Source organism: Camellia sinensis, chromosome 2 (genome assembly GCF_055761805.1).
Source record: "Camellia sinensis isolate YWXY chromosome 2, ASM5576180v1, whole genome shotgun sequence".
NCBI classification, from domain to species: domain Eukaryota; kingdom Viridiplantae; phylum Streptophyta; class Magnoliopsida; order Ericales; family Theaceae; genus Camellia; species Camellia sinensis.
In genome coordinates this window covers 106,780,050-106,807,294 of record NC_138962.1, presented here as the reverse complement: position 1 = coordinate 106,807,294, position 27,245 = coordinate 106,780,050, and the positions used below count along the sequence as shown (strand labels likewise).

Genomic DNA, 27,245 nt, shown 5'->3' with positions numbered 1-27,245 from the left:
TTTTGCAGAGGAAGGGATCAAAATTGATTGTCCATCTCTTGAAACTATTTGTGTTGAATTATGTGGGAGTCTCAAATCTTTACCTGAAGCCAATAATCTCAGGAATCTCAGAGAATTGCTAATAATATGGTGTCCTAATCTGGAGCCCCTGTCACTTGGTGGTCGTGATGAGAATAACAACATCAACCAGCTCACTTCGCTTCAAAAGTTGTGTTTATTTAAATGCAGAGCAGGAATGGTCTCCTACTTTGTCAAGGAAGGGAGTTTCCCCACCAACATCACTTCACTTTCAATCGGGGAATTCGTCGGTCAACTTCCAGTTCCGCCTCCATCTCCATTCGAGTGGGGTTTGCACAAACTCTCTTCTCTTACAACACTCACACTTCAAGGTCGAGATTGGCCGTGGGGAGATACGGTGTCGTTTCCAGAAGAAGGGATGTTCCTGCCCACCTCTCTCATCAATTTGACCATTTGGAACTCCCCAAATCTGGAAAGACTCTCTTATGAGGAGTTTCAAAACCTCACCTCTCTCCAAACACTTTATAACAGCGGTTGCCCTAGGCTCGCGTCCTTTCCAAAGGAAGGGTTTCCTCCCTCTCTTTTGCGTCTATTGATCAATTCCTGCCCTGAGCTTGCCTCTCTCCCTCTCTTTCCAGAACAAGGCTTCCCTCCCTCGCTTTTGTCACTGGTGATCCGTGGGTGTAATCCAATACTGAAACAGAAGTGTGAAAAGGGGAAAGAATATTAGCCCATCATCCAATACATTCCTCATGTAGATTTCGGAGTATAAGCAGCCACCTGCAAGGTACAAACAAACAAACACAAAATCTGTCTTACCATTTTTATTTATTTATTTTCTCATTACCAATATCATCTCAGATTTTTATTTACTATGTACTTCTTTTAGATCACAAGAGAGTTCCAGTTTGTTGTGAATGTTGAAATTACCAATACATTACTGATTAATTAAACACACTGCTCTCTTTTTCAATTTATTCTTTGTCTTTTCCTTTCAAATATTTGCTTTTCCCTCAATTTTCCCATAATAATGAATGGATAATTTTCATTCTCATTTGCTATTTTATCTTGTATTTTTCATAAGTGCTGATAGAAAAATTGCCCTATTCGTTTTGACAAGAGTATGGTTATGACTTTTGAAAAAAAATTTGAATTGTGTGTTTGGTTATGAGTTTTAAAATAGTTTTTGAATTGTGTGTTTGATTATGAGTTTTCAAATTTTTTGGTTAGAATCACAATTCCAAAAGTAAACCAAACACAACCTATTTTTCTATAAAATGTTTTCTCTAGAAAATGATCTCCTATGTTTGATTGCAACTTAAAACTAGTGTACTAGTGGTTGCATTAGCGGTGACATTAGTTGGAGTGGGGGGGGGGGGTGGCGGCAACAATGATGGTGGTGGTGGTGGTGGTGGTGGTGGTAGTGTGATAGTGTTGACAAGACTTTAGACCAAAAAATGTTTTACACTTCGGGAAAAAAATTTCACCTTCAGAAGTGTAAAGCATTTTTCACTCAAAAAGGCTTATTTTTTATTGACCAAAGAGAACATTTTCCATTTAACTTTCATTTTTTATCATACTAACCGCCATAAAATGTGACAAACATTTTTCCAAAAAGCATTTTCGGCCAAAACAAACAAAGCATAAGAGATGAATTTTTTCTAGGTTTAGCAAATATTCTGTCAAAGGGGTGGCTATTGATGATTGTTTGGCTTAAAGTATATGTATCAAGTTTGTTCCCCAGTTTTTACTCACCTATGGATGACAATCAAAATCTACTCTGTAGGTTGTGATGGTTCACTTTTACTTTAGGAATACATTAGTTCTCTAATTCATCCTTGTCACCAACTCACACAAAAATATTTTTTTTCCAGGTTCTTCATTCACAATCCGAGCTAGACGGTGCCTTTTCTCTTGATCTTTCATTTTTCCTGTACTGCTGCTTCAATTCTAGGTAATTGGCAGACAAAATTTCCTTTGTCTTTGATTTCATTATGTTATCTATTTGTAGTCCATACCATGGCTTCTAGTTTCATTTCAATAAAGTTAGAATTATGTCTTGCACTTTTGCAATTTTTTGGACTTAGTTGGGACACGAAAATTTGGTGTGTCGCATTTATGCAAAACATAGTGCAGTGCCAGAGACAGCATAATGTATCATATCCATGGCAGCATGGAATATATTTTGGGAAAATTAATCTATTACATCAACAATTGAAATGTGACATATGATGTATTAGCTAACTTCATAATGTTTCCAATGGCTACAAAATATATGGTTCAGTAAACAAACTTTAGGATGTATGCACGCTCATCATCTAAACTGCACTGCGAGTTTTTGTGCCTTTTCTCAAGGTATGCCAGAAATTTGCATGATAAGTACTTTGGATGCTCTATTCTAAAATATGGCTTTATCCAGTAATGTAGAAAACTCACATAGGTAATAAAGGAATAAGAAACGGGTAAAAAATAAAAAAATAAAAAAATAAAAATTGAAAAAGGAGATAATTGAGACGAAGTCCTTTCCATGATTGAAAAAACCTCCCTCCAGCACACTCTTAGGCAAGACTTTTGATCATTTAAATTTCCAGACCTTGCAAAAAATCACTTTGTGTTTTTAAGCCTTTCTCCTTGCATGCTATTTTACATTAGACAGTTAGGAAGCCGCCTTGTCTGGTCAAAATCCATGTGGGCAATCCATAGTTTCTTTGTCACCCCAAAAATGTCAATATGGAAGAACTGGTCATTTCATGTTTTAGTTAATAGAGTAGCTAAGACTTTACAATAATAGTTAATAAAATGATGAAGTTTGGTCCTTTTTCCTTTAAGTAAGCTTGAGTTTGGTTGCTAATTTCAATTTATTTGTTATTAAGCAAATTCACTTGCCTTCTCATCTCCACTACAATTGTGTTCATGTATATTACTTTGAACCTCTTATCAACTTATGGTTTTGTTTCCTTATATTGCAGGTAGCTGTTGAGGATGCTTGAGGCTCTGCACAACAATATGGAGGTTTGTCATGGGAAAACTTTAAAAAAAATGGTAGTGCAGGCAAAAATACCCATGCACATCTAACAATTCCCTCGTCGTCAAAGGCAATAGATTTTGTGTGCAATCTCCAAGAAAGGGTTTGAAGGGATTTGAATGTCTGGAGTGTGATGATTTGGAAAGTTTGACGGATTCCACGCTAATGCTAAAGTTTGCTCCCTTATTGATGAAAGCATTGGTGTCAGGAATGGAATGAAGCTCTCATCATATGGTGCTTTTTGGATTTTGAAGCTGAGTTGATATGTAAAATCCCTTTTTGCCCAAGGCTTGCTAATGACATACTGGTTTGGCACTTTACTAAAAATGGCCTTCTTTTTTTCTGTTAATCGGCATATTATTGGGAGATGGATTTGCAAAGAAGAGAAACACGGGTCAGTTCTTCAGATGGAAAGCAGCAACTCGTAGCCACCTAAAAAGGAATGAGTTTTGAATGGGCATTTTGGTAGAACATTTAGCTGCTGAAAGTTCTGAATAAAGTGAAAATGTTTGGATGGAAAATCTATTCGAATATCCTTCCTGTTCAATGAAACTTGAGTACATGCAAAGTAATTCAATTTGATGACTGCTAACTTGTACATTAGTGGCAAATTAGAGCTGTTTTTGGTGGTTTGAGTAAGCTTACAATGTGATTGATAATGTTAGCATTGTAGTCATTCACTTCCACACCCAACACAATTTGTGGATCAATGCAGTTCTTGGCCCTTTTTAAGTCTTTTGACACATCTTCATTTGTAACTCTGCTTAGGTTGCTGATTTATTAGAATTTAACTTTCTTCTAGTCTTTGCCACAAGGGCCTGAGTGTTCACATGGTATTCACTTTTCAAGAGCATTCTTGAGAGACAGTATGTTTTGTTACTTGCTCATATAAATGATGTAAAAGCACAATTACTTGAACAAAATTCTGATTTTGTTTTCAATTTAGTCGATGTTCTGAGGCAAAATGCTAGTTTGGCACTTGGAACATAATACCTACCTGCCCAAAAAAAAAAAAAAAAAAAAATCCTATTCAGTAGTATAAAATTGTCTAAAGGAAAAAGACGAAATATGTATTTGTGGACATACATAATATATATATATATATATATGTGTGTGTGTGTATATGTATATTCAAAGCCTTAATCTCATTTATCTCTTCTAATTTCTTCCCATTATTGTCATAATGGCTGATAATATTATTCCTCATTCTATGGCTATCAACGTTAATCTTATTCTGGCATTGTAGTTGTGGAATGATTCTTTAGCAACATACGGATTAATATAATGTTGAAGTGCCTCTTGTTTTTCTATGGCTATATGGAGAGTTAAAACACGTGGATCTAATTTAGTTTCTCTTTGGTTCTAATGACTCTCAAACTAAAGTTAGAGTAGTGTCTTTTGTTCAATTTCCTGAGTCGAGTCTTTTAATTTTAATATTCATTCTCAACACTCAGAGAATCTAATGCTTGTTGAATTTTGAAAAATCTCCTTGATATATCATGCTTTGTCCAAAAATTCAAGAATTTGATAAGTTTTCTCAATTTAATTCCGGGCATTTAAAGTAACAATGGGAAACATTAGGACAATGATATTTAAAAACTTTAACCCACTAGGTATTATTAACTAGTACTCTGGCTAACTTGCTGGTTTTTTTCTTTTTTCTTGCTTTGTAGTCCAAGTACATCAAAACCCTTTGGCATTAAGGTCTTCTGTATGTAGTTCAACAAGACAACCATTGAACTCATGTATTGCAGCTCATCAAGATTGCTATTTCCATTGTTTCACTTTGAAACTTTAAGGTTGTGTTTAAATTAAGAATTCTAAGATTATGTGGATGGGGAGAAAAATAGATAGGGAAGGGAAAAATTTTAGCTTCTATTTCATACATTTTTTCCCTTATTTTTTTTTTCTTTCCTTCCACAAATATCCCAATAATCCTTGATCCAAACGCACTCTAAGAGTATCCTCATCCCAAGTGGGGGTAGGAATCATGTCGTGTCATCGCGGGTTCGTGTCTAAAACACCCACCACTAACATGATACAATAAAATGATCCATTTAATTAAACGTGTCAAACATCATAACATTGACCTAACCTACTTAAGGTCGTGTCAATCCGAACATGACATGGCTAACATGATTAGTATTACAATTTATTTTAGATTATAAGCAGTTAATACAACCTAATTCAAGCAAACTTGTTTTAAATCACATACAAGGGTAACTTATTTAAATATTTACACCCACAACATAAATATATAGAAGAAAATAGATTAAAGTGTGAATAACTTAAAGTAATTGCAGTTATATGGAGATCCAAGTCAGAGCAATGTGAGAAGCGTATCCCATGCCACATATTTCACGTGCAGCTCGTTACTCTTGTATCACTTTCATTGATTTTGTATGTTGGTAAGGTGATTGTGGGGGGAGCCGTCACATTTGTCTTGATTTATGCAATTTATGCATTTGTTGTTGCTGTGAATGAGATTTTGAGGAAACATGCTCGGAGGTTGACATTGGTTGTTGTTACATTGTTGTTTCTTGTCAAAGGAAGTGCATTCTCTCAAGGGAACCAAAAGGATGACTCTATCTATAGTACTTTGCTTGACAATGACACAGAAAGTGATACAATTGTGTCCCATAATGCATTGCCTCAGTAGATGTGGGTGTCAAATGTTGCAATATATTCAAATCAGTCAGCTAAGGTGTCTGACAATGAAAGGCTTGTGTGGGGTTGGATTGATGATGGCATAGAAACTAAGCCCTCGTCATTCTCATGTTCTAAACTATGTTCGATAATGGAGTTGCCTTTAAAAGTGCCACGCCGGTTGACAATTCCTCTAGTTGAGGAGGAATCTTAGTCAAAGGTCTCTACACTGTAGGCAGTGCTTCACTTGCTCCCATTCTTTTGGCATTTCTCTGGAGTACTCAAGACTCTGGGTTCTAAAAGCAGAAAGGTTGCTTATATGCTTGGTGTTTCCATTGGTTGTGCACTCAGTTTTCTTGCATTTCGGTACACTAGATCACACCGTCCACCTTAGAAGTTTTTACTTCCATTGGTTTTGGGTGGATTTTTGATGAGCATTGTTTGGTTCTACATGATTGCAAACGAGCTTGTTGCTTTGTTGGTGGGATTGGGTGTAATTCTAGGGGTTAATCCATCAATCCTTGGATTAACTGTATTGGCATGGGGCAACTCGATAGGTGATTTAGTGTCAAATGTTTCATTGGCAATGAATGGTGGGGATGGTATGTAGATCACCTTGTCTGGATGCTATGCAAGTCCAATGTTCAACACACTTGGTGGTTTGGGGATCTCAATGTTGCTTGGAGCCTGATCAGAGAAACCTGGCATGTACATTGTTCCACAAGACAGAAGCCTCTTCTATACTATGAGATTTCTCATCTCAGGACCTATCTGGGCACTTGTTGTTTTACCAAGGAATGATATGCGTCCTACTAGGAGGCTTGGAGTGGGCCTCAATGCCCTGTTCTTGATATTTCTCCCTACTAGGGTAATCAGTGCCATAGGAATCATATCATCAGCTGGTCTAAGTTAAAATTTGATGTAGCGAATATTCAGGAAAAGCAGGTTAACTACAAATATTTTTGAAGAAGATGTTGTGTATTTTGTCTCATCTATTATTGTCATCTTGAAGTTGTTTCTCACCAAGGACTAGGAGGAGAAAAAAACTCATGATCATGATCATTTACTGTACTTGCAAGTTGGAAATGAGTAATCAATTGTTGTACAGTTAAATTCACTGCAAGAAAAAAAAGATATGGCAATGCTTTTGTAAGCTTTATTCTGATTTATAATTGCTTGTTTTGTACAAAGATAAGGTGATATATTTTGAATTTACCATCCTCTGCTTTTATGTTGTGATTCCGTGTTTCAGTATAATTTGAAAATCAAACCAAACATGAAATTTGAAAATCAAATTTGAACATTAAAGGTAAGTAGTGTTCTGTTAAAATTCTATTAGTTTCATTGAAATTGCAAGTGCAATCTTTCTCTACTTTTAGAATTTTTGTAGGTTAATTAATGACTTCATTTTCATATCAAAAAATGCTTATGCTAGAGAACAGATTCTTCTTATTTGGAAATTGGGTTGGTTGCTTAATTATTATTTTTTTGGGGGGCGGGGGGGAACTTTTTTGGGTGGTTAAAATTAGTTGGATTTTTGTTTCTTAGGTAAGTAGTTGATATTGTATTATTGATGAAATTTTTTGTTACTTCTTTGAGTGGTTATGTATCTGTTTGTGATTAATTAGTCACTGTTATTTGTATAGTGTAGGCACCTGAATTTTCTACTAGGTGCAAAATCAAACTTCAAATTATAGTAGTGTTTATGTTTATTTGTATTATCTTCAATGCCTGCTTGCTCACTTTGATCTTCTCTCATCACTCAAAATTTTGAATGAAATTTGTGATTTGAATATGTATATGTATATATATATATGCAGTTATGAAGTTAATAATCCAGATCTGAGTATATATTGCAGATATGAAGGGGTATGAGTTTTGGAGTGGCCCCTTGAATGAGTTTTGGTTTTGATTAGCCTTGGATCTATTATATTGACTAAGTGTAACTTTTTCCAGTGATGAAATTGGAGGACAAGCAAAGGTAGAAGGGTCAATAGTGTCCTTGGTTTAATGAGGTGTGTATATTTTGCAGTGTTTAATTGATTTATTTATACATATATAGCTGATTTTTTCTTGTTGCATTTCAAAATGGCAATTTTAATAAATTTGCACTAGCTTGTAGATGGGTCAGTCCAAAAGCTTGAAGTTCCCTAAATTCTATTAAAAAAAATTAAACTAAACAACATTTACTTTGTTTGGTTTTGAGTGATTTTGAATTTCTAAAAACAGTTTGAGTTTTTTTATTTTTTTTCTTTTTAGACGTACCTAACCTATATGCATCTAAAAAGTAAAATATTTGTAATTTTTTAAAAAAAAATTCAACAATTAAAAAAAAAATTAAATATACTGATTTTTAATTTTTTTTTTTATGTAAGTGAATTTTTAAATTATTTTTCATAAATATTTTACTTTTGAAATGTATCTAAGTATTTAGATTAAGTGAATCTACAAAGTAAAATAATTACATAAAATATTTAAAAAGTTCACTAAAAATAAAAAATAAAAAATAAAAAACTTAAAAACTATTTTTAATAATTGTTATCAAACGGAGTGATTTAAACTTCTCAAAACAATAAATTGTGGATTTGTATTTGATGGAGTCTCTTAACTTTTTGATGAGATTAATTTATATTAAACAAAATATTAATAACATAAATAATTTTTTTTAGAAAAACCTTTGATAGTTTGACGGGTTCCTTGGACCCCATTGGTTACTATGTGGAGTTGACCTTGAACAAGATACATCTCCACTATTTGGCAACGATAGTGGACATTGATCACATCAACGACTACGATTGAGATGGCGTTGCTCTAGTCACCCTCTATATATGCGCGAGTGCTGTCATGCGTAGCTGAGAGATGACCATCAAAGGGCATTAGAGATTATGGGAGGTAAAATGTACTAGTTTATGTCATTTCTACGTTACATATGTCATTTATGCATTTATTCTGAAATTTTCCCCTCATCTTGTTTGTGACTTGGGCGTTGTGGGCAAGTGTGGCTTCGGATGTCATGGTGCGCTTCATCGCAGTGCTCAACATCACTCTGGTGAGTTGGAGAGGATTTTGCTAGAGGGCCCTTCTGTCGATCGAGTTTGGTATTTGGGCAAGCGGGGATGCGAGGATGCGGCTAGTCTATAGGAATGGCCACCCCCAGAGTGCTTGTTGTGGTACCAGATTGCATGCAGACCACTAACACCTTCACTCAGAGGACATCATACTAGCCATAGAGGGCACTAATGTAGAGATCTTCTATGGTGTGGCATCTAATTCCATCATGACCACGACTTCCCAACTAAGTGAAGGCAGAGAAGCATATATGGCATAGTACAATCCCTCCGTCCCCAATATTATATGATCAATTCACCGCGCATGCACCTTGTGTGAGATAAGAGTGTCTGTTTGTGTGCGACTACTTCACTTTTTTATGAAAAATGCTAACAACTCATCCTTAACTTGTCTAGCTAGTACATGAGTCTCGATTAACTTTAGAATTACAAAGAAAATAAAAAAATCCTTACTAATTAGCTTAATATCATTAATAATAGTCGCAATGCTCCAATCAAGGATGCCTTGCCCTTGCAAAGTAGATATCAAAACTTGACTATCCGTGAAAATGGAGATGCTTAATATATGTTGGCCTTTAGCCCAATGAAAAACTTCCCAGCAATGGAGAAGGAAGCTGCATCCTAGAAGCATAATCTTGAACCTGTGATTGATCTATATTGAAAAAAACACATGACACGCCCGCACTTCGAGCTCTTGAGCAAGAAGATTTGCTTGTAATTGTGTCATATTCATGCCTTTAAACACATAACTATTTCTCTGATGCAAAATGGCCCAAAGAATAGCAATGGGTTGGACAATAATTTCATGATCCCAAACCTTCTTCATCTATTGTTTGAACCAATCCAAAAAAAAACATGGGATTTCCTCAAAGAAACAGTGTTCCACAGTCTCAATCCCTTTATCACATCATGGACAACTAGGCTTAGTGGAGACTCCTCTCCCATATAACACCTATCGGACTGAAAAGATACAGTAAAAACACTTCTATAAGAAAAGTGTCCACTTAGGAGGTAGTCTAAGATTCTACAATCACTTTCAAATGGGATCACCAGATTGGTGACGTGTACCCCTACGGCCTGAACGCGCTGCATATAAATAAAAAGCCTTAATGGTGTATTGGCCGGATTTAGTAAAGCCCCAAATAATTTGATCTCGTGAAGGCACCACTAGTAAATGAATAACCCTAATATAATCTATGCACTCCAGTGGAGAGAATACTTGTAGAAGATCGATACTCCAAGCATGATTTGGAGTATCAGTGAAGTGAGATAGATTCAAGCATGTTGGATTATGAATAGTTGAAATCCATTGATCCTCATAAGAGGATTAATTAACTAACCATCCCCTACCACCCATCTTATCTCCTGTTTTAACAAGTCTCTTCCTCATAAAATTCCTTTCCATCCCCATGAAGCATTGTTGTTGACAGTATCGATAAGAAAAGATTGAGACGAACAACATTTCCCTGACAAAACCTTGGAGAGTAGGGATTTAGGGTCAATCAAAATCCTCCACACATGTTTGGCTAGAAGTGCTTGATTAAAAAAACTTCAATATAATCATCCCTTGGTCTACTAATTATAAGTTTCTGTTATACCTGGACGAAATGATTTCCGTTGACAAACCCAAAGGCAATCTCACGTCTATCAAGTTGAGGTACTGCCACTGTTCTAAGAAGTAAAAAGGTGAGACATTGCTGTAATGACAAGTGGTATAACACAAGATTGTAGCACGATGCAACAAGATGCCCCATGTCTGGCATAGTCATCCAATGTGAGTATCCAGGACTGTCTTCAAAGTATGACAATATGCTTGTCAATTCTTCAAACCTTTCGTAGGATCCATAAAGTGTAATGTACTCCTCTTTGTGTGTGTGCAGCTCACCCAACAGATCACGCCTAACCTGAGCCCAATCATTTTCTGTATGACCAATTGAAGCAGCTATAGCCCTGAAGCCACAATTCCCATCTACAGCTACATCCTTGACAAACTTAATGTATGGTTTCAACCCAGAAGGGAAAGCATCAACATATGCACCAGGTTTCACTGTTCTAGTAACATATACCTTCCCTTTCGGATTCACATTCTCCTTTCCCTTAACAGGTCGCTTCTTCTTGGTTTGCAGAGTAGAAGCTAATGTAGTGATTTGAGTGTCCCTAGGTGAGAAGGAATCATGTCCAGATTGCACCAACTCAAATGCACATGAGTCACGACGGGTATAAACATTGATCTTCTTATGATCCCGAGGACGTGTTTTGGACTTCGCCTCCGGCTCAACAAGAAAAGTGCTTCCCGAATATACAATCTCTTTCAACATCTTCAAAAGCTCCAACCGCATGGTTCTATCACTTTCATTAAACTTGTTCACAAACAACTCTACTTCTGCATGACAAGTCACCTCTGTTTCCTCTTCTTTGTTGCATATGGAGATATGAAGTTGCCTCTACTGTGAGTGTATGGTAGCAAGTGGTATAGGACGATATTGTCTGATGTAGTCAGCAATCTCATGGGCTTAAGGTAAACCATGAGTGTGGCGAAGGACGCATCCACAAGCTTCAACATCAATACCAATAGAATTGGCTCTCTTACTCTCTACAAGCAAATACTCCAATGCAGAGATAGACACATTACCCCGTAGCTCCCTGAACTGAGAAGGTTTAAATTGATGTAGCATAACAGTTAGACTTTTCTCAAATGAAGCCTTGATATTAGGGTGTTGCAACTTAAGCATACTATGTATTTTCTCAAATGATGCCTAAAATGAGACTTGACATGAACCCAATTGTCTTTTAAGTTTTGCATGTGCACTCTCAGCCCTGTTCAATTCAATGTAAGTCAAATTAATATCAAGTACATGGCACTTATTAATAACATATTGAAGAAAAGTAATCTTACCGGGTCGTTGTAACATTGCCACAATGCATACACATGTCTATCCATGCCGCCACAAATTTGTCCTTGTAAGGAACCAACCAAGTATCCATGACGTACTTGACTGCATCAGGATAACTACTGAATTCCTTAAGTAATGATTTAAGATGCTCATCGTATTGAATTTCAAAAGATGAATACACTAAAGAGTTCCATTCATGGTTGAACTTCTCCCATTTTTGCTGTGTCTCAAACATTTTCTTGCATTCGACATAATAAATGTCTGCCACTTGGGAATATTTTATGTATGGAATTCATCAAGGCTAGCTCTCTGTCAGTAACAATAATTGTTGGCACAACAAAACCATCCATGACATCACGCAATGTAGCTAACACCCACGCATAGTTATCGACCCTCTCATACTGTAAGTATGCGAAAGCTACAAAGAATGTCATTTCAGTTGATATCACTCCCACAATTTCAAGAAGAGGAAGACGATATCTGTTGGTTTTATATGTGCAATTCATAATTAATATATGTGGGAAAGACCGAAATAAGTCCAAACTGGTAGGATGTGCCCAAAACAAGTCTGTCACAGTCATCATGGACTCTTTAGAGTGATGGCGCTCAATGTAATTATACTTGGCCAATTCACCCAATAAGTGTTACATCTGTGATCTTCCAGATCTCTGTACCGCCCTATTTCGATGGCGTATATTGTAAATGGTTTTAAGTGTGCTTACATTGAGGGCATCTCACTATTTCAAGGTTACTAGGATTTCTTTTGGCTGAACCATGCTCTTTGACATATCCATTAACAATACTTTCTCATCCTTTGATAGCCTCCCCGCATATGAATGTCCCTAAAGGTGATCCGCAGGTGGATGATTATGCAATCCACATACTACGGTCAATGTCTATTCATCATGTGTGGTAAACCTGTGAGCCCTCATATCAAAAGGACAACCACACTTCTTCGTTCCGGTTATTCTTGATGTATTGTTGCCATCATGTTTTAACTTCTTTGTCGCTCTATATTGGCTACTCCTCTCATAAGCAAGATACATCCTGGGTCTTTTTTTCCCTCCACCATAGTCTGATGTTTTGATTATAATGACCAAACCATTTCTCTTTCCAACTTCACGTACCCAGTTGAGCAATTCATCCTTACTTTTGAATACCTACAAAGTCAAATAAATATTATCAAACATTTACATTTGGTGAGCAATTCGAAACATAATCATTATAATTTCATAGAGTGAACCTGTTCAGTTGTGAATTGAGTAGTGTAATCCAACACAAAATCTGCGCAAACCTTACTTCCTTGAGTTGACACATATTCCTACATGTTTTGTATAACATTACAAATTTTTAATGGCATTATAACGATTAATTTGCAATTCAAAATTGTAAATTTGGTATGCAGTTTGCAAATTTGGAATATAAAATGGGAATTTTTTTTTTTACTTCATTCGGAAGTAGTTGTCCGAATTTATTTTCAAATTTTGGAAGTTGAATGTTGTAAAAGTTAACTTTGTTCGGACAACAACTTCCGAAATTAATTACTTTGTTCGAACAACAACTTCCGAAAATAAATACTTATTTCGGTAGTAGATTTCTAAACCAAATAATACAATTCGACTTTGGTTATCTAAACGACGCTGGAAAAAAAAAAGAAAAAAGAAACTCACATTTCCTTCGCTATATTTCTCATAAACACTTATTTGCTGATTTTTAGAAGGCAAATCCTCCATAACAATGATGTTTTCCCTATGAATGAGGAAGGTTAATGAATGAGTGCATTGAGAAGCTACGAACTTGAAAGAAGCTAGGAATGAGTGAATACTCTGCTTTCACTTCTAGCTCAATGAAGCTACAAACTTGGAGACATTTTGAATTGGATGGATGTGTACACGATGCAACAGATGTGAACTCTAGATGGATGTGTGCATTGAGATGTTTTGAATCAACAATGATGTCTAAAATAGTAATTTCACTTAGGGATAAAATTGTAATAAAATTAAATATCATTAAGTGTGTGTATAGAGGGGATTTGGTGTGTGTAGATAGAAGCTCCCCAATGATGGTATTTTATAGAGGGGGAAAGTACAAAATTGGGTAAAATTCATTTCCTTCCTGGTGGTGTTGAAGCTGCGGAAATGAAAAGATTTTGGGGATCAACGTTCACTTTGTGAACGTCAGATTTTCAATAATGGCAGTTTAGTGTAACGTTTACGCCCCCGAAAATGAAAGGTGGAAACTCTAGATGTGTGAGGCCCTAAAACGTTAGTTCAGTCATCGATTCGGTAGCTGTTAATACGATTTGCGAAGTGTAAAGTGCGAATCAAACAGTGCATGGTGAACGGAATTTACAATACCCTGTTTTGGTGTGAAAACATTGCGACAAGGTGTGTAGTAGTGGGACATCGCAACATGATCAGAAATTTATCAGGTATATATTTTGTTATGTTGTTTGATTTTCCAGATTCCAATGTTGTGTGCTATCGTGTTCCGGTGTGCAGATGATGATTGCTCTATTTGTGCGTAATGGTTGGTCACAGTGGTGTATTGTTACTGTGATTTTGGGAATGGGGTGATGTTTGGGTAGTTTGTTGGGTAATGTTGTTTAAGGTGGATAAATTGCGTACACCAAATGGGTAGAAAGAGTAGTTGTCATCTTATTGGTGTGGGAGTATATGATCTGGTTGTTGATGTTTTCTTCAATTTTGATTACTGTATTGGTGTGGCTAATGCTATGTTAATGTTAAGTGCTGAGAGTGTGGGTTATGTTAATGTTGAGTGTTGGGGGTATGGGTTATGTTACATCCATAGACGTTACCATACCAACACACAAAACCAATCAGCCACAAAATAGGAAAACAATATCATACCAGGGGGGTATTAATGTAACCTAACAACTAACTAATAAATCTTACAAAAAAAAATAGGACTAATTGGTGCATAAAAAAAAATCATTGGACTAAATGGTACAATTTTCTCTAACATAAGGTTTATGAGTAGATTTTTCTAAAAAATATTTATAATATAATAAAAAATATAGAATAAATATTATTTTGGAGGCAATACTGTATTTTTCATCCTCCCTGATCAACTCATCCTCCCCAAATAGATGAATTTAGAAAATGAGTTGGAGGAGTTCATATTTGAAGATGCATTGGACATGCTCTTGATCACCCTTCTCTCTCTCTTTCTTAATCACTCCTTTCATTTCTCTCCTCTCATTTCCATTTCTCTCTCCTCCAGTGCTGAGTTGACTCTCCTCTGACTGTTGACTGCCTCAGCTCCGTCCTCTTGAAGAGCGCGTCTGCCGTCTCCCTCTTCGACAAGGATTTTATGGCCAGCGAAAACAGGGCGGCATCAAGAGATCTCCACCCTCTTGCAAGAAAATGAAACTTTAATGGCAATACCAGCAATGTGAAAGGTCATATCAAGATTTGTCTTTGACAATCAAATCACACCATCACCGATCTTGCCACACGATGTCGTCCCAAGAAGATCTTCTTCGACCATGCCCTAATTCTCCTTTCTCTACTAAATCCTCGATCTTCCCTGCCGAATCGCAATCGTTGGAGCCCCTCCCCCACCATGATCGTCTTGGTGTCTATGTCAGAGAGTTCAAGAGATGAGACAGAGTTCAAGAGATGAGACTACGTCCCATGAGGACTTTTATACCCTTAGGAAGGAATCTCTACCTCAAATCGACGTCATCAACGGCGTCGAGACTATGATCGTCAATGGTGGTTGTACAGAGGCAGAAAAAGCCGTTGATTTGGTAAGGACTTAGATAATCTATGGTTTGAGGACAACGGTGGTGTTGAATTAAGGAAATTTAGGGTTTTTTTCAATCGATAAGTCATAATGAATTGCTATTCATAATGCATGACCTCATCAATGATTTGGCTCCAGCAATTGCAGAGGACATCTATTTTTGGTTGAAGAATTTTGGAGGATGACAAGCCGAAGAAAATTTCAAATAAAGCTCAACATTCATCTTGTGGTGCTAGCAAATATGACGGACTCAAAAGTTCAAAATGTCTTGTGGTGCTAGCAAATATGACGGAATCAAAAGTTCAAAATTTTCGATGATGCCAATGCTTATGAACCTTCTTAGAGTTTTCACCGTGTAGGAGGAACTACATAATGAGGTACTTGCTTCATGAATTGTTGCCAATGTTAGAAGTGCTTACGTGAGTTGCATTTGTGTAGTTCTGGAATAGATGAACTAACAAATTCCATTGGAGATCTAAGGCATCGACGGTACCTCAATGTATCCCATTCTTAGATTAGAAAGCTACCTAAGTCGGTGGTAACTCTTTACAATTTACAAGTCTGGTTCTCGAAATTTTGTGAAAAACTTGAAAAGTTACCTATAGACATGGGAAACCTGGTGAACCTATGCCATTTTGATATGACTAGTGCGAATATTCTATCATTAGAAAAAATGCCGCTACAGATAGGTAAATTAACAAAGCTACAAACGGTGTCAAATTTTATTGTGCGTAAATGTAGTGGGTATATAATAGGAGAGTTGGAAAACTTATCACACATTTGTAGGGTAATACACATATTAAAACTGGAGAATGTAAGTTTTGCTGAGGATGTAAGGGATGCAAATTTAATATCTCAGGAGTAGTTAAAAGAGTTATCACTAGAATGGAATGACTCTCATAATCCACAAAATGACAAAATTGAGAGTGATATACTTAACATGATAAGGCCTCACAATTTGTTGGACCGACTTACCATCCATAGGTATGGCAATTCAAGATTATTTTATTGGGTGGAGATACAATATCATAGTAGAAAAAAAAAAAATTGAACAAATTGAATATGTTCAAAATATTTATGTTGAATAAAATAAATACATTCGTTCATACTTGTTATGCTGAACAATTTCAATTCGTTTGGACTTATTATGTTGAACATATATTAAATTTTATATGTTATTATTATTATTATTATTATTTTGTAAATATTGAATACATCTACTTTTTAAAAAAGAAAAGAAAATATACCGAAAAATAAATTAAATTTAAGAATTGAAATTCTTAAGGAATTAAAATGTTCAATTTTTTATGTATGAACATTTGTAATTTGGTCAACTTTAATAATTTGAACAAAACTGTTTTGTTCGAATAAAAATAATCAAACATTATGTAAAAGTTCAACTCTGATTATCCGAACACGTGACGAACAAAGTCGTATTCCTGACAATTATACGAATGAGAAAAACAAAAAAAATCAAAAACCTAAGTATTAAATTGACATTTTTATTGTTGCATTGTTCGAAATCAACAATCTCAATGTCATCTATGGTATGTAAATCTTCAAAACTAATTGATTTCAATATTTTTAAACCCTAAATCTTCAAAACCAATCGATTTCCATGTTCTTAAACCCCAAAACCAATTGATTTCAATATTCTTGAACACTAAATCTTCAAAATCAATTTATTTTGGATGTTTATATGTCTATATGTGATGATGGTGTGTGAAGAGTATTTTGTGGTTTTATATATAAAATCTTTGAATGGGTAAACTACACCCTTATGTTTTTAGTAGTGTGTAAAAAGAATTTTCCAATTTGAGAATATTACAATCATTTCAAATAACACACAAAAAGAAAGAAAGTAAAAATACTCTTTTGGCCTTCATTACCTTTACTAAAAGGAATTAGTGTTCAAGAACAGAGAAAACATCACAACAAAAATAACACTTAAATCCAATCTCAATTTAAAACTAGCATTTTTAAATCTTCTGGTCCGTGTCGCAAGTCTATCTAACAACCTCTACATTGGAAAATTGTGAAAAACATGTTTCATGGTGCCATTGACACTTAATAATACAATTACATAGTGTGGCAGTCACAACAACACATCTCCATTGCGTTTTTAATTAGTATCACCACCTAAGGATCCAAGTTGGAAGTCCTTTTTCCAGGAATATGTTAGTAAAAATTATGCTCACTCCCAATCGACAGAAATTGAACAACAATTTAAACAAAAAAGCAAACAAAGAAACCAGACGACTGTGCTTTTGATTTACATGCCTCAAAAGAATGAGGACTTCTTTGGAACAAAATTACAATCGACAAAGTAAACAAAATAAACAATAGGTAATTCCATAATGAAACCGCCAAAGTTCATAAAGGTTACAAGTTACAGAGAAAACTACTCCTAAATTGAAAGAACTACTCCTAGATATAAGCTAAGTTGTTGTTGTGTTGTTGATGATCTCCTTTCTACCAAATCCTTGGCTCTTATATCTTCTTCCTCTTTTCTTGGCCCATGATTGCATGACTCATTCAAACCAGCAACTGCAATTGCCAACTGCCATGGTAACTGCCTCCTCACTTCTAAGTCTTCAAACTCTGCCAAGCCTTCAAATCTTCCTGTTGAACCATCTCTCCTCCATGTTGCCACATGTCCCTTTACACTTTGAGCACCACATCGGCAGGGTAACGCCTTCCGTCTCGTACATATTCCTTTCTGAAAACAATCCATTGAGTTCATAACTTAGCCTAATAACTGCTCCATCACTTGAATCATTCTATGCATGTGCTCAACCTTTTCATGCCACCTGTCCCTTTGACTGATGAGGGACTTTCATTTTGACTCTGCCATGTGTCGTCATCTGATTGATACACCTGTCGACATAAATTTCACAAAAATGGGTGCAAATAATACCCCTTTATTTATGTTAAATAAATAATAATGATTTTTAACTTGAACAAATCCATTCTTGGGTCAGATAAATAATATACTTAATTCGAACAAATCCAAACACTGGGCCCACCAAAAGTTATAAAAGCTTAAACCTTCCAACTTCGCCTCATTTCAATCTTCTCTCTCTCTCTTTCGAAACTCCCATGTCAGAACACCAAACAACTTAGAACTCTAAACAATGGCTCTTGAAATCCACGAAAGAAGATGAAACCAATGATGAACATATTAGATTCCCCAAAACCATTAGGGAAATCACCAGCTCTCTAATGCTGGACTTAACTTTGATTCCAAGTACCACCACTATAGCCAAAGCAACTCTAGGACCTACCTTTACTACCTATTTCCTAGATGAACTAACTCCATACTACCCACTTGCTAATGGCGAAACTCTGCTTCTCAACCAACCAAAATTCAATTAGGTAAATTGGGACAACAACAAAAGCCCTCTTTGATCATGGAGACAACTAGATTCTTCCGGGCAAAGCTGGGTCAAACGAATTGAAGCTTATGACTCAGATGTATGGAAACATGTAGGCATTAGTGAGGTAATTCGCCTGTCAACCCTCAAATTTGATATGAATAAGTGGTTAATTGCTGCTGCTGCTGCTTCTGCTGCCTGTTTCTGGTCACAATCTTGCAACTCAATGCTCCTACGCTTTGGCATGATATCTCCAACCATCTTAGACATGGCCTATTTAATTGGACTCCCCATTCTATGATTAGAAATCGGTGCTTTACTAGAACCCCCACCAGTAACTTTCACCCTTAACACTGACATGAGTTAACATTGAGTTTATTAAGAAATACAAAGGCAAAAGAAACACCCATGTCGATGACCAAGAAAGAGCTACCTTTTACTTAGTTTGGCTTTGCTAATTCATTTTTTGTGTTCCTGGCTTCAAAAATACCAAGGAATACCTTCCATTGGCCTTATGCCTTCAAGATGGCCAAGCCATGGCTTTTGCTTCTTACTTACTTGCCACCCTCTATAAAGACATGTTTTCTTTTGTTGATAAAAAGATATCCTCCTTCTGTGGTGAACCAAATTTTCTTTGTAGAAGTGTAACTGATGTCATAGTAATTGTGAAATTGACCAGCAAGGCAATTCAAGAGCAAAAGCTATAATAAATAGTCTCAAATTGTAATTTGAAAAATAATGAAATTGCCATCATTATTTGATACTTACAAAAACTAGGAAATTTCCTAGCATGTTTTGCAAATTCTCAAAAATATGTCCAATTTATATTTCATTAATAAAAAATTTCAATAACCAAATTTAAATAACCAAATTTAAATACCTAATTAATTATATTTTGAAAAGTTGGGGGTATTACAAAGGCAGTTATGGTGTAGGCAGTTATGCCTGTTGACATGAGTAGGATAAATGAGTGAAAAAGAGATGAAGAAAAGAATGGTGATGCAAGGAAGGTAATGGAATGAACACCCAAACACTTGAACAACCACGAATTAGACCAAAAAAAGGATAATCTCTCTTGTAATAATACTAATTCTTCAAAATAAAACTCATTTGCCCCAAGGCATACATGTCAATTTATACTAGAGAATACCTAAAGAAAAAAAGGTAAACTAAATCCTAGGTTAATTACTTGCTATTGCTAACCAAGCCGAAATCAAATAAAATAAAAAAATTACCAAAAAAGGAAATATATTGGAAAAAATCAAGGCAAAATCATATTTGTATAGACCAAGTTATAGGCGAATCAATTACTTCTAAAAATGAAAAATTGCGAAACTAAAGGCCTAAATTTTGGAATTCGCCCAAAATCCATTGTAGGCCATTCAAGACTGATGGGTCTTGATTGTCATGAAGTTTTTAATGTCTTGAACAAATTTCATGCCATTTTGAGCACATGTCATCTTATGTCTACTAGTGCCTTTTACTTTTACCTTATTTATCAATAGACGCAAGGCAAATGTAAACAAGGCAAAGACAAAGGCCGAGAGTATATTTTAGGCACACATGATTTTGATCTATACATTTTATATTTTAAGCATTTTTTTTTCAATATATGTATATAAGGGTAAATTTACTCATCTCTTTGAGGTTTGAAGAAAATACAATTAATTATATTTGTTATATAATTACACTGACCTCCTGTGGATACCACATATTTCAACGCACCCCACGTCGGATTAGACTATCTCAAAATCGAGTATGAACCATCGAGATCTATAATGACAACAAATCGTTTATCCCACAGTATCGTTGGCCCACAAGTTGCCAAAATAGATCGATTCGCATAAAAGAGCTGCCACCTATTTTTTATGGGAAGGTAGGAAACCATTTAACTCCATTTAATTTAGGCACTAATCCATTACAATCAAAGGACTTGGTTAGGGTGTTTAGTAGGTATAAGAGGGGAATGTCATTAATGCAAGCACCTCTCCTATCCAATCAAGTTCCATTTTTATTTATTGATTTCTCAATACTAATATCGTCTAAGATTTTTATCAGAACCGAGGGTTTACTTTCTAATTCTTTTGGGCCTTATCACAAGAAAGTTCCAGTTTGTTGTAAATGATTGAAATGTGCGCTTTTCAATCAATCATAAAAGTGCACATTTCTATTGTTTCTAATTTTTGCAGTTTTATTTTATGGGTCAGTAAATGATGTGTGATCTCCATCTCATCATTATCACTAAGACATAAGTTTTTTCGCAGTTTCATCAACATAAAACATTGCCAATCTGCCAGAGACAGCATAGTTATGACAACATGGAATATATTTTGGAATAACAATTTATTACATCAACATTTGAAATGTTGACATACAGTGGATTGGCTGCATAATGTATCTAATGACGACAAATTAATTGGTTCAATAATTTGTATTAGTTCTCTGTTCAAATGCTGATTTTTTTTACTTTTTATTTTTTGCCCTGGAGAGGACAACTTCCTGACTCAGTTGTGACTTTGAATACTATGTGATTTTTTTTCCCAACTTTGTAAAAGTGTACTTTTCTATAATTTATCAGTGTTGTGCAAGTAAAAAAAAATATTAGAAAGGATATGTAATCTACTAACTATTGTTGTTATTACCTTATTGTTCTCCAGCATTTGTTGTTGTGGAAACAAACTTTAGGATGTATTTCACTATCTATTTTATTGATTTGCTTTTATCTAATCATGATGAAAACTCTCGTAAGTGATCAATGAATAAGATATATATATATATATATATATCAAAAAAATTGAGAAGTCATTTCCGCAAACCACAATTGGAAAAACCTCCCCACTGCACGCTCCTCTTAAGCAAGACTTTTGATCATTTAAACTTCCATGCCTTGCAAGAAGGACAACTTTGTATCATGGTGTGTTTTTAAACCTTTGTCCTTGCATGCTAGACTACATTTGACAGTTAGGAAGTCACCTAGTCTGGTCAAAATCCATGTGGGCAATCTGTTGCAGTTGGAGGGATTTAGGTTTGAGAAGCCACCCACCCTACTTGGAGTATTATTTAGATTTTAAATCCAATGCATATATTGAAAAAAGAGATGAAACTATTTTGAAATTGTTATAACATATAGTCTCATAGATTTTTTTTTATTTCTTCAAATTTACATGTTGATCTGTTTAAACTCGTCATGAAGTGGGCAGTAGACAAAGAACAAGAAGAAATCAAAAATCTTCTGGCAAACCCCAAAACATGAAATAGTAAAAAAAAAAGTGTTTGGGATGAGAGACTTTTCCTTTAGATATATTTATTTGACTAGATTAGTGGATATTTTTAAAAAGTAAAAATAAAAATTTGAAGTCATTATATTATTTGAAGAGCTGATTTTTGGGAATTTTGTATAGTTGGGTCTCGGGGCAAGTTGCTTTGGATCTGAACTCTTTTCTAGATTTTGTAGGCACTCTTCATGGCTAGGTGTTTGGTCGGTTGTTTTGGTTCTTGTATTCTTTGACATCGTCTTGATGTTGTTTAAAAAAATTGTCTTATTTATCAAAAAAAAAAATAAAAATAAAAAAATGAAGTCATTATCATTTGCCATCTACTAGCTTGGATTGCTCATTGTTCATATTCATTAAAATTTTATTCTTATATTTGCCATTCATTGATGAAGGGATCAATTTTCGTGCTAAAAATATAGGGTAGAATATCAGCTTCCAAATCTTTTTGTAGCTGTAACTACAAAGGAAGCTTGTATGATACTTTAAAAAATGCCGTTATGGCCAAACAGGCAAGCATCAATGCCTATTTGTCTGCAACTCCATGCTATCTCTCTGGACCTTTTAAGAAAGAAAAATACAAAAACAAAAAAAAAAACCTTGGGCTGTTGCTAGTGTTAAAAAATATTAAAGGTATATAAAAATATGTAAAAATGTTTTGAGTTATGTGAAAAATGTATTGAGATTATAAATATTTTGGCCTTATGTGCTTCTTATTGACAGCCCTGAGGGCTATCATTAGCAGGACCCTCGAAAAAACCATTTCATCTTTTACCTGATAGAGTAGCTTAATTTACACTAATAGTAAAAGGAATCATAAAGTTTGATGCTTTACTGGTGTTTTTATTTAAAAAAGCTTTTGCTTGGTTGCTAATTTCATTTTGTTTGTTATTAAGCAAATCCTCTTGACTTCTGGATGTTCTGTCATAGGAAACAAGTGTACATTGTGAATGCATAGGAATCTCTTGCCTGCAGCCTTGGGTGCTTTGAAAGCCAGCGTTGGGGCATTGCTTGGTGCAGAGGTAAATGCTCAGGGTGTTGAGTGTGAGAACGAAGGTTCAAAATTGATAGCAGCCACTTTATAAAAATAATGCTGAAGGTTAGGCCTATCCAATTCTCCAGTCTTCTCCTAGGATCCTCAATTAAAAGTGACCAATGCTACTATTTTTAAAAAGCCATCCGTCATGTTCATCCAAATATTCTATTGACAACTTTTGTTTTGTTTTCTTCTTTTGATAAATAATTCTCTTTTGTTTTTCTTTTGTGGGTGGTTTTTTGTTATTTATTTCTTTTGGTATGTATTCTTGTGTGTGTGTGTTTGGGGAAATGGAGGGGAGGTGGGAGGTGTTGATAATAAACAGTGTTTATCGAGTTATAATTAAGAGTGAAATATTGACCTGTCGGAATATGGATGGTTTGGATGGTTTTGTAGGACTATCTTTACCACTTAAATGTAATATGTGAATATTGTTGCTCGTATATATTGTATGTTCCACCAAATATACTTTCAGATTTTCTTGTTTGTTTCTTCTATAAGAATATAATTTGCTTCTTTGAAATTTCAACCATTGTATTTGCAGATAATTTCTTTTCTCCAGCAGAAAATGCAGATTCTCATGTTGCAGAGAGAATACCCTCCTCCGTACCCGAAAATGTTAAAATGTTACTAATCAGATTTATATTTTTCTCAATGTTAAAAGATACATTTAAAAACCCAAATATTTCTACTACTATTTAGATTCAATATTTAGTACATGTCAACTCTTAATCAATAGTGAATTTGGTTATTCTGTTTTTGTGAATCATCAAGTTCTTGAATACATTTATCCTAAATGATACCATTTTCCAAGTGAATTTTATCCTAATCTGTTTGACAATAATGCAACTTTCTTTAACAGATTAAGTTGTGGGAATTGGATATGAAAGGTTGGGATGATACCAGCTCATCTTTATGATGAGTTCTGGGATAAAAATCAAACTCATCTCACTATGCGTTCCCAATGTACACTTGAAGAAATCATTTTATGTGTGTAATTTGCAAGAAGGGAATTGAAGACTTGAAGAAATCATTTTATCTTTTACCTGATAAAGTAGCTAAGACTTTAGAGAAGTAGTTGTTGAAATCACAAAGTTTGGTCCTTGCGTCTTTCTTTATTTGTTTCTTCTATTTGAATATAATATGCTTCATTGAAATTTGAACCCTTGTATATACAGATAATTTATTTTCTTGAGGAGAATGCCCAATTTCTTTTCTTCAGTGGAATGCATAGCCTCGTGTTGCGGACAGAATACCCTCTGTACCAGCAAATGTTACTAATCAGGTTTACATTTTTCTCAATGTTCAGATACATTTACAAACCTAAATATTAATGCTACTATTCAGATTAATATTTAGTATATGTCAGCTCTCAATCGAAAGTGAAATTTGGTTATGTTACTTTTGTCAATCACCAAGTTTTTGAAGACATATATATCCTGTTTTTAAATGATAGCATTTACCGAGTAATTTTATATCTTAATCTGTTTGACAATTATTTGAAATGCAATCCTCTTTAACAGATTAGGTTGTGAGAAATGGATGTGATTCACCAGCTCATCTTTATGATGAATTCTCTCTCGGGTAAAAATCAAACTCATCTCCACTACAATTGCATTTCATGTATCTTACTTTCAATCTTTTATCAACTTATGGATTTGTTTCCTTATATTGCAAGACTCTGCACGATGATATGGAGGTTTGTTATGGGAAGACTCAACAAAGAGTACTTATATGCACATGTGAGAATTGAACACTTGAAAAAACATACCAACCCTTTTTTTCCATTAGAGGATGCAAAATTACCAGATATGAATGAGGGAAAAAAAAAACAAAAGAGGAAGAAAGGAGGGAAGAAATGTGAGAAAATGTAAAAAGTTGTTTGGCTGTTTAAATTGCTGCCTGTTTTATGCTTCAGGTAACTTTCACTTCCGTTTTGGTCCCAACTTTTATTTACATACTTGTGAACCTTGGTTTGTCATGCTTCTGTACTAGATTTGGGATTTTCAAATATATGGAAGTGTTACCTTTTCAATTTCTTTCCCAATAAAAATTGGGTGCAGCTGTTTGCACTCTGCTCAAATACTCCTACATTCCCAAAATAACACAAAAATATATTAAAGCTCCTTAATCTTACCTAACCCATATTTTTTTTTTGTTGTTGTCATTTTGGAGTATTTGCGTCAATTTAGACCAAAATGACACAAATTGAAAACTTAATGCACAAAATTGAATGTAATTGGAATTACAGGAATCAAATTAATACAATGAAAAAATTAAAGGGACTACTAGTATAATTTTTTCAAAAAACCAAGAACTGAATAGTAGATTAATATATATATATATATATTCCCTCTTTTTTTGATCTTGTATATTGTAAGTTAAAAAAGACGAAGGGTTTTCAGGTGGTTGAGGGCATGATACTTACATTCAAGTTTTACTATTATGCAATGTGACTTCCCTTTTCTCTACCCCCTTCTATCGATTGTACAATAATAATAATAATAATTTTAAGTTAGAAAAGAGTTGTATAAGTGCATACAATGCTAAAAATAGGTTACTATATATTTAGGTTTTGTGCAAATGAAAATACATTAGTCTCAATTCTGTCCTTTGTCTTTAGTTTCTCTCACAAATTACCTTTGATATATATATATATATATATATATATATATTGTAGGAACTAATTTTGTTTTGACCACCTTGTATTTGATCATCACACTACTAAATATTTTTTTTTTTATCGGCAAATATTAGTTGTTAGATTAATACCCATGGGAGAAAACCTCATCCCCTTGACAAAACACCTAAATACTTGCACTTTATTAATTCAACTCCTCTAAGGGGAATTGAACTCATGATTTCCCTAGGGACTAAGCCCTAAAGAAAGTATGTTGGCCAACTAGGGTAGGCCTAATTGGTTACTAAAAATAACCATTCTATAAGTTCTTATCTATCTTGCTTTCAGTTAAAATAAAATGACTGACTTTGAAACTCTTTGGGTTTATTAACCATGTTAGTTATATGAATAATATTGCCAAAAAGTGTTTTCATCAAAAAAATTAGAAAAATTGAAAAAATAGACTTATATCACTATTCCTGCATCTCATAAGTTTATGAAATACTGCAATATTTTTTACCAAATCAAGTTCTTATTATTGATTTCAATAATTTGACATTCCATTGATATGGAGATGAGAGATCAACAATTGTAAACACAATAACATTGCTTCGGAACTAGGGGTGCAGTGATATCATCGCACCGCCCTATTCCATTGTAACGAGTTTTGCAGTCTTCCCTGCAACGGTCTTCCCCCTTGCATTGCCAACCTGCATCACATTTTTTTGCTTTCACCATGACCACCATCTTTTCATCTGTATAGATTCACAGCTGTGAGAAATAAATATATATAGAGTGATGTGCGAAAGTGAAGACAAATAAATTGTGCGGGTGAATATTTAACCTAGAGTCTAAGCTATTAGTGTGATGTGTGTGCTGGTAAAGTTGGTGTGTGCTTGTGTTATTATGACATGAGTGCTTGAGTTGTGTGAGAAGATAAAATGTAAGTTTTATGTTTTTCTTCTTTGGTTGTGGTACCAAAAAATGTATTTAGAAATTCACTCAGAATGATAGATCAATGATGTATATTTGAAATTGTTGTGGGACTATTTATGTAGCGAATATTGACCATGCATTTAAAATTTTAGATATTTTTTGAATGATTTTTTTGAATTTATAGCATTGTTGTTTTATTTTTGTATTAAAAGTGATCTTGTGTACTATTGAAATTATATATGGAGGGCATAAAATTATATATGAAGCATATAAAAAGGATAAATGAAAGAGATAAGGAAAAGTTACTAATAAATTATATCTTACTCTCAAAATTATTTTCACGTCGTACCAAATTTCAATATGGACAACCAAGTTTTATTTGCTGTAAGATATTCCAAAAGATTCATTGTTTTATAATGGTGTATTTTATCTCAATTTTACCTATCTCATTTAATATGAACAACAATTTTAACATAATTAAAATTAAAAAAAATTAATTGTAAGAATTATTCTTATTATGTTTAAAAAATCATAAATAACAATTGAATCAAAACAATTATAGTATAAAATGTATCATTTTTTGTTATT

General features: G+C 34.5%; 1 protein-coding gene, 3 long non-coding RNA genes and 1 pseudogene across 4 annotated transcripts; 4 read left to right on the top strand and 1 right to left on the bottom strand.

Annotated features, from left to right (window-relative positions):
- The window catches only part of LOC114284295 (cation/calcium exchanger 4 pseudogene), a 131,744-nt pseudogene extending 124,866 nt beyond the window's left edge, over positions 1-6,878 (top strand).
- On the top strand, positions 1,432-3,984 carry LOC145820266 (uncharacterized). Its single transcript, XR_014361475.1, has 2 exons — positions 1,432-1,972; positions 2,988-3,984. It is a non-coding gene; the product is annotated as an uncharacterized LOC145820266 (long non-coding RNA).
- Positions 6,879-10,127: 3,249 nt separating the features above from the next.
- Positions 10,128-11,096, bottom strand: LOC145817698 (uncharacterized). Its single transcript, XM_082912760.1, has 2 exons — positions 10,356-11,096; positions 10,128-10,223 (listed from the first exon to the last, which is right to left on the bottom strand). Exons 1-2 carry the CDS (start codon positions 11,094-11,096, stop codon positions 10,128-10,130), a joined length of 837 nt encoding a protein of 278 aa, XP_082768886.1.
- Positions 11,097-13,745: 2,649 nt separating this feature from the next.
- On the top strand, positions 13,746-25,136 carry LOC145820264 (uncharacterized). Its single transcript, XR_014361473.1, has 4 exons — positions 13,746-14,082; positions 22,996-23,164; positions 24,280-24,386; positions 24,625-25,136. It is a non-coding gene; the product is annotated as an uncharacterized LOC145820264 (long non-coding RNA).
- Positions 14,631-15,797, top strand: LOC145820265 (uncharacterized). Its single transcript, XR_014361474.1, has 2 exons — positions 14,631-15,423; positions 15,558-15,797. It is a non-coding gene; the product is annotated as an uncharacterized LOC145820265 (long non-coding RNA).
- Positions 25,137-27,245: the final 2,109 nt, after the last annotated feature.

Excerpts from the sequence above, each read along its gene's own strand:
- LOC145817698 (XM_082912760.1), bottom strand. The coding sequence starts at position 11,096 with ATGCGGTTGGAGCTTTTGAAGATGTTGAAAGAGATTGTATATTCGGGA. Across the intron at positions 10,224-10,355 it reads ACGGAAATCATTTCGTCCAG|GGAAATGTTGTTCGTCTCAA; the intron begins GTATAACAGAAA and ends AGGTTTTGTCAG.